General features: G+C 38.4%; 1 protein-coding gene across 1 annotated transcript; it reads left to right on the top strand.

The window, feature by feature from the left end:
• The first annotated feature begins 2,990 nt into the window (after window positions 1-2,990).
• Window positions 2,991-9,157, top strand: LOC130957099 (uncharacterized). The gene is made up of 4 exons (XM_057883993.1): window positions 2,991-3,832; window positions 4,405-4,534; window positions 4,688-5,201; window positions 8,901-9,157. The coding sequence occupies exons 1-4, from the start codon at window positions 2,991-2,993 to the stop codon at window positions 9,155-9,157; spliced, it is 1,743 nt and encodes a 580-aa protein (XP_057739976.1).
• The last annotated feature ends 1,400 nt before the right edge of the window (window positions 9,158-10,557 follow it).

Genomic DNA, 10,557 nt, shown 5'->3' with positions numbered 1-10,557 from the left:
ATGATTGAGAAAGGAGTTGAGACCTAATTGATTCATGAAGGATTATAGTATCTCCAATCCTGATGAATCACTTTCTTTGAATTTCCTTCACTTTGATTCCTCTGCACTTGCTGAAAGTTACATTTATTAGTTTTGTTTAATTCCCAATACCCAAATCCATTTTTATTCATGAAATTTAAGTTTCCTTGTTATTTAGTATTCCTGCACTTTTAATTCATACATTTTAAGATTCAGCTATTTACTTTTCTTGCACTTTAAGATTCGTTACTTTTAATTTCTTACACCTTAAGTTCTAATCGAATTAAATTTTCAGCCATTTACTTCTTGCCAATTTACATTCTGCCATTTAGAATTCTTGCAATTTACCTTCTCTTGATCACAAATTACCCACTTCATTCATATTAACTTGACTAAATTTATCATCTAACTAAAGTTGTTTAATCCTTCAATCCCTGTAGGATTGACCTCACTCTTGTGAGTAATTATTACTTGATGCGACCTGGTACACTTGCCGGTTAGATTGTGTGGAAATCCAATTTTTCCCCATCATGTTTTTGGCGCCATTGCGGGGGATTGATTAGATTGACAATGATTAAGTAAGGTGATAATCTTGATTAAGCATATTTCTTTTATTTTTACTAAGCATACTAACTGTTTGAGACTTTGTTCAAACTAACCTTAACCTCACTCTAACAGTAGAGTATTGTGTTTTAGTTTCGGGTTTGTTTATGTTGTATGCCAGGAGGAAGAAGAGGTGCATCTACATCTTTTGATTCTGAGTCAGAGAGAACATTCTTGAGATTGAGAAGAGAAGCAAGAGGGAAGGGAGTTACTGGAGAAGAAGAATCAGAAGAGGAAAACCAAGAAATGGAGGGTAACCTCCCCAATCCACCAGAAGAGGTGGCCAACAACAATGGTCAACCTCAAAGGAGGGTTCTAGCATCTTACACCTTCCCGAATCCAAGAAGCTGTGGGAGCAGCATACTCACTCCCAATGTTCATGCAAATAACTTTGAGTTGAAGCCTCAACTTATTACTCTTGTACAGAACAATTGTTTCTATGGAGGAGGTCCACTTGATGATCCGAACCAGCACTTATCTACCTTCCTGAGGATTTGTGATACTGTCAAAACCAATGGTGTGCATCTGGACATCTATAAGCTGCTACTATTTCCCTTTTCCTTGAGAGACAAGGCATCTCAATGGCTAGAAACATTTCCCAAAGTAAGCATCAACACTTGGGATGATTTGTTGAACAAATTCTTATCCAAATTCTACCCAACTCAGAGGATCATAGGATTGAAGACAGAAGTGCAAACATTCACTCAAATGGATGGAGAATCACTAAATGATGCATGGGAAAGATATAAAGCTCTAATCAGGAAATGTCCACCCGAGATTACTCTGTAGGAGGTTCATTGCAACTCATGAAGACAGTAGAAGAAGCCCAAAATATCATAGTCACTGTGACCAACAATCAATACTTCTATCCTCATCAAAGGCATTGCCAACTAGCACAAAAGAAGGGTGTGTTGGAGCTAGAAGGAGTGGACACTATCTTGGCACAGAACAAGTTGATGCACCAACAAATCCAACAACAATGGAGTTGATGACAAAGAGGATTGATGGACTCCAAGTGGCTACAGTTAACACAGCAAGCCAGCCCTCAAATGGATGGAGCCAAAGTAATGAAGCCTCTGAGAAAAGCAACTATGAGCAGCAGTTAGAACAAGTACAATATACGCATAACACCTCAAACTCTTCTCAGAATGGATTTCATGGAGATACATACAATCCATCATGGAAGAATCATCCCAATTTAAGGTGGGGTGATAATCAGAATTCATGGCAAAAGAATCACAATTCCAACAACTTCCGCAACACAAATAGGCAACCTTATTCATCCAACAATACTAAGCCATACAAAAAACCACAAAATTCATATCAACAACCCAACAACTCACAAACTCACCAAAATAGTTTCTCTACACCACCTTTCAATTCCCATAACAACCATTTCAACAACCCAAATAACTTCCAGCAACAATCATCATATCCCAACATACCATCCATTGACCATCATGAAACTAGGATCTAAGCTCTTGAGGCAACATTACGAGCACTTGCTCAAACCACACAGGATCTAGCGAAGGGGCAAGAGAGTCTAATTAAAAGTCAAGATAGACAAGAGGTCACCATGAAGAATCTTGAAAGACAAATAGGACAATTGGCTAGACAAGCTAAAAGACTAACCAATGTTCTCCCAAGTGATACCATTCCAAACCCCAAAGAAGAATGCAAAGCAATCCAACTCAGGAGTGGAAGGACATTGGAAGGTAACAAGGCCAATAATAAAGAAGAAACGACAGCCGAGGAGAAAGACCAGGAGAAGCTCAACAAGAAGGAGGAAGAACCACAAGCTTTAAAGAAGGGAAAACAAGTCATGGAAGAGCATCCACAAGAAAATAAGAAAGAGATGAAGCCTTACACCCGTCTTCTTCCATATCCTCAAAGGTTCAAAAAGGAGCTTAAGGATAAATAATTTCTCAAGTTTTTAGAGGTTTTCAAGAAGTTGGAAATCAACATTCCCCTTGTTGAAGCATTGGAGCAGATGCCATTGTGTGAAAAATTCCTCAAGGAGCTCATCAACAAAAAGAGAAGATGGAATGAGAAGGAAACAATGATCTTAACTCAATAGTGTAGTGTAGTAATCCAGAGAGGTTTACCACCAAAGCTCAAAGACCTTGGGAGTTTCATCATATCCTGCACCATAGAAATATGACCTTGGAGAAAGCTCTATGTGATTTAGGTGCCAGCATCAACTTGATGCCCCTCTCATTAATGAAGAAGCTTGTAATAGAAGAAGTTAAGCCCACAAGAATATCAGTCCAAATGGCTGATAGATCACTCAAGATACCCAATGGAGTTGTAGAAATTTAATGGTGAATGTTGGGGAATTCATTTTTCATGCCGACTTTGTCATTTTAGACATGGAAGAAGAGGGGCACAACTCAATAATCCTAAAGAGACCTTTCTTGGCCACATCAAGGGCTATTATTAATGTAGAGAAGGGTGAAATGACCCTCAGGGTGCATGATGAGCAAATGATCATCAATGTTTTTAAAGCCATGCAATACACCCCTGAGAAAGCACATCACATGAGAGTGGAAATGATAGAAGACCTGGTGGAGGAAAGGTTTGAAGCCAACGGTCAAGAGGAGCACGAGGAAGAGGTGGAAGCAGTTCAAGATGTTTCAGAAGAACAAGTGACTGAAATCTCCTCTAAAGGCAAGACAGAAGGAAAGCCAAAACAAGAATTGAAAACTCTTCCTCCACACCTTAAATATGCATTTCTCGGTGAAGAGAATAGCTTTCCAGTGATCATTAGCTCTGCCTTGAGTGAAGAAGAAGAAGAAGGAAAACTTCTAGTTGTACTGAAAGATCACAAAGATGCATTAGGATGGACCATTGATGACTTGAAAGGCATAAACCCTGCCATCTGCATGCACAAAATTTTGCTGGAAGAAGATTCAAGACTAGTGGTACAACCTCAGAGAAGGTTAAACCCAACCATGAAAAAGGTAGTCCAGAAGGAAGTAATGAAATTGTGGAATGCTGGGATTATCTATCCAATTTCAGATAGCTCATGGGTCAGCCCAGTTCAAATGGTGCCAAAGAAAGGTGGGATTACTGTCATTGTTAATGAGAAGAACGAGCTCATTCCCACAAGAACAGTGACAGAATGGATGATGTGTATTGATTATAGAAGGCTGAATGATGCCATAAGAAAAGACCACTTCCCTCTCCCCTTCATTGACAAAATGCTCGAAAGGTTGGCCGGCCATGCTTATTATTGCTTCTTAGATGGATATTCTGGTTACAATCAAATAGTGGTTGGCCCCATGGATCAAGAGAAAACTTCATTCATTTGTCCCTTTGGAGTCTTTGCGTATAGAAGAATGCCATTCGGGTTGTGTAATACTCCAGCTTCCTTTCAGAGATGCATGTTATCAATCTTCTCATATATGGTAGAAAAGTTTATTGAAGTCTTCATGGACGATTTTTCTGTTTTTGGTAATACTTTCAATGCTTGCTTGCATCATCTTACCCTAGTTTTAAAAAGATGCCAAGAAACCAATTTGGTTTTAAACTGGGAGAAATGCCATTTCATGGGTATAAAGGTTGACAAGGAAAAAGTGGAAATCATAGAGAAACTTCCTCTACCAACTAATGTGAGAGCTGTTAAGAGTTTCCTAAGGCATGCTGGATTCTATAGAAGATTTATTAAAGATTTTTCCAAAATAGCTAAACCAATAAGTAATTTGCTGGTGGTTGATAATCCTTTTGTTCTTGATGAAAGCTATAAGCATGCCTTTGAAACTTTAAAAACTAAACTCACAACAGCACCAGTCATCACACCCCAGATTGGAAATTACCTTTTGAACTCATGTGTGATGCAAGTGACCTTGCAATTGGTGTTGTGTTGGGACAAAGGAAGGGAAACCTCCACCACGTCATCTACTATGCAAGCAAGGTATTGAATGAAGCACAAAAAAATTATACCACAGCAGAAAAGGAATTATTGGCTTTTGTTTATGCATTTGATAAGTTTAGACCATACTTGATTGGATATAAGATTTTAGTTTTTATTGATCATGCTGCCCTTAAGTATTTGATGTCAAAACAGGATGCCAAACCAAGGCTCATTAGATGGATATTAGTTCTGCAAGAGTTTGACATTGAGATAAAGGATAGAAAAGGGAGTGAAAATCAAGTTGTTGATCATCTATCAAGGCTGCCACAAGGAACCAATCAAGAAACTGCTCAACCAGTGAATGAAAGCTTCCCAGACGAACACATATTGCAAATTCAACAAGCCCCCTGGTTTGCTGATATTGCAAACTACAAGGTTGGAAGGAAAATTTCTCAAGGGTTCACCAAACAACAAGTGAAGAAGCTACTTGATGAAGCTAGAAAATTCTTGTGGAATGAACCATTGTTGTTTAGAAGGTGTCCAGATGGGGTGATTAGAAGGTGTATCCCTGAGAATGAGATGAAAGACATATTGTGGCACTGTCATGGTTCAGCTTATGATGGACATTTTGGGCTAGAAAGACCAGCAGCTAAAGTGATTCAAAGTGGATTTTATTGGCCAACAATATTCAAAGATGCTAGAGACTTTGTGCACCAATGCAATGAATGTTAGAGAGCTGGAGAATTAATAAGGAGGAATGAAATGCCTCAAAACTACATTCTGGAAGTAAAACTCTTTGACCTATGGGGAATAGACATCATGGGCCTTTTTCCCCCATCATACTCTTTTAAATACATACTAGTAGCTGTAGAATATGTCTCAAAATGGGTAGAAGCCATAGCTACAACTACCTGTGATGCATTAATCGTTCTTCAATTCCTCAAGAGACACATATTCACCAGATATGGGGTACCTAAGGGTTTTATTAGTGATGGTGGTGGCAATTTTTGCAATAGAAAAATGGAAAAATTACTTCACAAATATGGGGTTATTCACAAGGTGGCAACACCCTTGATGTGTGGAAAACGATCCAACACAAAACTCACCGGCAAGTGTACCGGGTCGCATCAAGTAGTAATTACTCACAGAGTGAGGTCGATCCTATAGGGATTGAAGGATTGAGCAATTTTAGTTAGGTGGTTGATTTAGTCAAGCAAACAAGTGTTGATTTGAGTGATTTGTATCCAACAGAAGCTAAATTGCATGAAATTTAAAGGGAGAGGGATAATTGACTGTAAATTAAAGGGCAAGGGAAGTAAAGAAGCTGAATCTTAAAGTGCAAGTAATATAAATGACAGAAGCTTAGATTGCAAGAAATGTAAATTGCTTGAATCATAAAGGGCTTTGGGAGCTGGGATTTCAAAAATTACACAAGAGAAAGTAAATGACAATCAACAGAGAAGTAAATGATGAATTAAAATGTAGCAGATATAAACAGAAAAGAACACTTGCTTGAAGAAACAAAACAGAAAGTAAATTCAGTTCAATTGCAATAACTAAAGGAGAAGTTGAAGATCTCAGGTGTTGAATGAGACTAGAGAACAAGTCTAGATCTCAATTCCTTCCTTGATCCTACAGAGAACAATTGCAGAAGAAGTAGAGATGAAAACAGTAAACGAAACTTAGATCCAAATCCTAATTCTTTGAAATTATGCAGAAAGTAAACAAAGAGAGATCTTAGATCTAGAATGAAACAGAATTCCTTCAATTCTCAATCCAAGATTCAAAACAAAGAATGAAGAGTGTAGAAGTAAGAACAAAGAAGAAGAGAACTGAATTCTCTCTTCCAATTCCCAAACCTAAAGCTCAAAACTCAAATTCAGCTCTCCAATGAAAATTAAAAGTGTCTAAAAATCCTAAAAGGTAAGAAAAGGTAAAAAGCCCTCTCTAAATCAAACTAACTTTTATTTATACACTTCCTATTTTTGGATTTTATAATTTGGAGTGGGCTTTTTAATTTTGTGAAGATTTGAATTTAATTAGAATTTTGGTTGAATTTTGGCCCATGGGTACCACACCTAGGGCAATGCTCGGTTGATGCCAAGAGCACAGCATCCAAGCCTTGCAGACCTTCCAAGTTTGCGTGACAAGCTCCATTGGGCAGCATCAGGATAGCGCTCGGTTGTTGGTGAGAGCGCAACATCCATGTTGCTTGTGTGTGTCAAATTGGGCGCTCCAAGCTCCCTTGGCCGTGTCAAGCATCGCACCAAACTCCCTTGGCGCTGCCTCCCTTGCGTAACAAGCTTGCTAGCGCTCGGTGAGTAGGGAGAGCCGAGCGCTCTTTGCTTGTGATGGGAGCCTCCCTTCGAGGCTTTCTGGGAGCACTTCAGCTCCAATTTTGGAGAATAACCCAAGGTAGCACTTCTCAGCTCCTTGGTTCGAACCCCTGTGAATGCATTTCAGCCAATTTTTGCTTATTTTCCTTGCAAGGAGCGCTTCTCTTGGTCCCTTGGGTCATAGGTTCGAACCTTGTGGCCTTCACTAGTAAATATTGCACCTTGGATTTAATTTGGATGGAGCCCGATAAAGTTAACTGTGTTAACCGAGCATTGTGATTTTTGCCTTGCTTCTTTGGTGCTCGGTTGACAAGGAGAGCACAGCATTCCTTGCTTTGCTTCCTTGCCCTTGAGTAGGGCTCTCATAGAGAGCGCTAAGCTCTTTGAGAGAGCGCTCTAGCTTCTCTTTTGATGTGCCACACTTTCCTTCTTCCATAGGCCACGTTTTTCTTCTTTCTTAGGCCACGCTTTCCTTGTTTCTTTCTCTTCTTCACCTACAAGTAATCAAAACAACCAATCAAAGTATCACGAAATTCACAAGGTTTGTAAATTATTCAAAACCCAAATTATTTTAGCTTAAACCTCATGATTTAGTGTTAAATATAGGATGGATGATTGATTCAACAAAACCATGCAATTCCACTCCAAACCACTTACTTACAATGCAAGAAAGTGCATAAAACCTAATGAAACAAGTGAAAAATGCTTGAAAAGCCAGCATAAGATGACTTGTCATCACAACACCAAACTTAAACCTTGCTTGTCCCCGAGCAAGCATCAAACAGAAGAGAAAATGAAATGAAACAGAGAAGTATGCATATCCTTATTTAGCAGATAGTTGAACTTGGTTCTTGGGGTTTTGTGCAGACAATGGTAGCTCATTTATTACTTGCTGCTATATAGAAAATGTTTTCCCCAAAGGTTCACTAAGATTGCTGCTACAATGCTTTGCATTTGCTTGATCCCTTGCTAGCTTTTCCTTTCTTATTTTGCTTAGAGAGCTTATTACTCATTGAATGCTTTGTGGCAAATGTTGCAGCAACCTTTGGCTTAGTTTTGCTCAACATTTCTTCACCGCAGACACATGGCTCACATTTTCTTCCTAGGAGCATTGATACCCAGCATCTCTTTGGAATACTAAGTGTTTTGTAGCTAGGTTGCTCTTGATAATGGACTTTCAGTTGGAAATCCCAAATCAGTTGATCTAAGTGGCAAAGTTTCAACATACTCCTCAGAACTTACTTGTCCAAGCATATCCTAGTACACAAACACAGGCATATGTCCTAGGGTCCAAGCTATTGGTATCTAGCCTTATTGGTTGTTTCTTTGACAATTATTGGCTTTTCTCTTTCTTTTCTTTTTTTTTTTGATTCTTTCTCAAGGGAATTTCATTGATAGTAGACTTTGTAACAACAAGCTAGTTCATACTTCAAGGAATCATGTTATTATGCAGCATTTATTTTATGAGCTATTCATTAAATCAAGCAAATATCACCACTAACTTTCATTCGAACTTCTACAACATTGGACATTCACTTTCTATTTCAAACATTTTCCTTTTATTCAAATAGCAAGGAAATAAAACAAAATTCAAGCTAATAATGGATGACAAACATTATGCAGAGCCTAACAAGAATTTTATTAAAGCATGGAAGTGTAAAACATGAAAGAATTGGAGGCATATCTTGTTTCATATATGCATCTTCCTTATTTAATTAAAAACCATGAAAAGAACTTTACCACCTCTAATTATCAGGCATTTCCATTCTGCTGGATTCTCCCTTCTTCTTCTTCTTTTTTCTTTCTTGGGGTTCTTCAGCAGGGCACCTCCGATCCCAAATTTGGTCTACTTGGCATGAGAGTCCAGCTTGCTCCAAGCCATGTTGCATGTGTGCTATATTTCTCTTGACTTGTTCACTCTGCTGCTCCATGAATTATGGGCATTGGGCAAATGGCTTAATTTCCTTGTTCAATGTGGGCATGTTATGGACTATATAGTCTATCTTTGCTTGACCTTGCTTATCGTACTCCATTCTGTCCACATTCCTATGCTCCCCAATGGTATGATATATGTTTTTCCATTGGTACAGATTCTGAGTATATTTCCTGTATTTGGCTTGCCGTAGGAATAATCTATCATATAATTCTCGAAAATCTGCTGATTGTTCCTTTTGCCCTTCAAGAATCTTTGTTTGAAATTCTTGTTGTTGAGCCATCATTTGTTGCTGCCAGTTCTCTTGTCGTTCCTCCATGTGGCGCTGCCATCTCTCTCTTTCCTCTATATCCTTCATATATTGCTCCTGTTGTCTCAGATATTGTTCTTGCTATTGCTCCTGTGCCTTCATGAAATTTTGAGACATTTTCTCAATTGTTCTCTACATTTGACTCAAGTCCAGTGCACCAGGAACTTGCTCCCCCTCCACTTGTGGTCTTCTTACTCTACTTTGAGTTCTTCTTTCCTCTTGCTCATCATCTTCAGTGATACCTCCATGCTTCTCTTTGTGATTCCCTTTTCTACTATTATTTTCTCTGTGTTCTCGTCTTTAAAGATCACCTCAGCACTGTTGCCTTAGAATGGTGCTTGGATGACCAAGCTTGCCCGATTTGCTTGTATTTTCAGCCATCCCCCGAATAATGTCGGCTATGAGTTGTGAGAGGTTGATTTCTCCTCCATGTAGGATGCAGTATGTCAAGAGTGCTCACTTGACTGTGACCGATGAGGTGTTTCCAGTAGGGAGTATAGATCTTCTTACTATCTCATACCACCCCTTGGCCTCAGGAGTGAGATCTAGCCTTTTCAAGTGGCTTCGGTTCCCTTTGAGTCTCTTTCCCAATCTGTGTCTTCCACGCATAACCCTTGTAATATCTCTCATCAGGGTCATTCTCACCCTGCATTCTATCCTCAAAGCTAAGCTCTCCATAGGTTACTGAAGAGAGAACTTTTGTGTGGTCTAGAATTCAGAATAAATTTCCGTTGTAAGTATAGCTTCTAAACCAACAAAAGTCCTTTCTTAAAAACGTTTTGGTTGTCACAAGTAACAAACCCCTAAATAAATTGATAACCGAAGTATTCAAACCTCGGGTCGTCTTCTCAAAGAATTGCAGGGAGGTATGTTCTTATTATTGGTTATGAGTCTTGTAAATTGGGGGTTTTGAAAGTAAGGAAGAAGTATGTTAAATGACAAGTAAAATTAAAATAGTAATAATAAAATAAACTTTTGGCAAGGTATTAGAACTGGAAATCCTATCCTTATCAATTGTGATGAGAATTGGATTTTAATCTCACTTAGTTAACCTTTACTAAAGCAAAGGAAAGTCAAGTGGAATAATTAGTTTGATCCTCAAGTCCTAGTCAATCCCTGTGGGAAGACTAGCTTTAGAGCGATCTGCCAATTTCAACCACTGCCTTTATTTGATAACTCAAGCGTCACCAATTACTTAACCAGAGCCAAAAGAGAAAATTCTAAATTAAATTGAAGACGTCATAAATAGAATAAAGCAAGCATAAATCTGAAATACCTCAATTGCATTAGTAAAAGCAGTCAAATCTAACATGGAAAAGTTCACAAGCCAATTGGGCAACATAAATCAAATACAAATAAAAGCATTAGAGTATCTAAAAGTAGAAGAGAAATATAAAGTAAAAGAAATATTGAACCTGTGATGAAGATGAAATAAATCCTAATTTCTAAATATCATAATCCTAAATTCTAAGAGAGAGGAGAGTCTCATCTCTCTCTAAAAACT

The sequence above is a fragment of the Arachis stenosperma genome, chromosome 10 (assembly GCF_014773155.1).
Source record: "Arachis stenosperma cultivar V10309 chromosome 10, arast.V10309.gnm1.PFL2, whole genome shotgun sequence".
Taxonomy (NCBI): Eukaryota; Viridiplantae; Streptophyta; class Magnoliopsida; order Fabales; family Fabaceae; genus Arachis; species Arachis stenosperma.
This window is presented reverse-complemented; position numbering and strand designations above follow the sequence as displayed.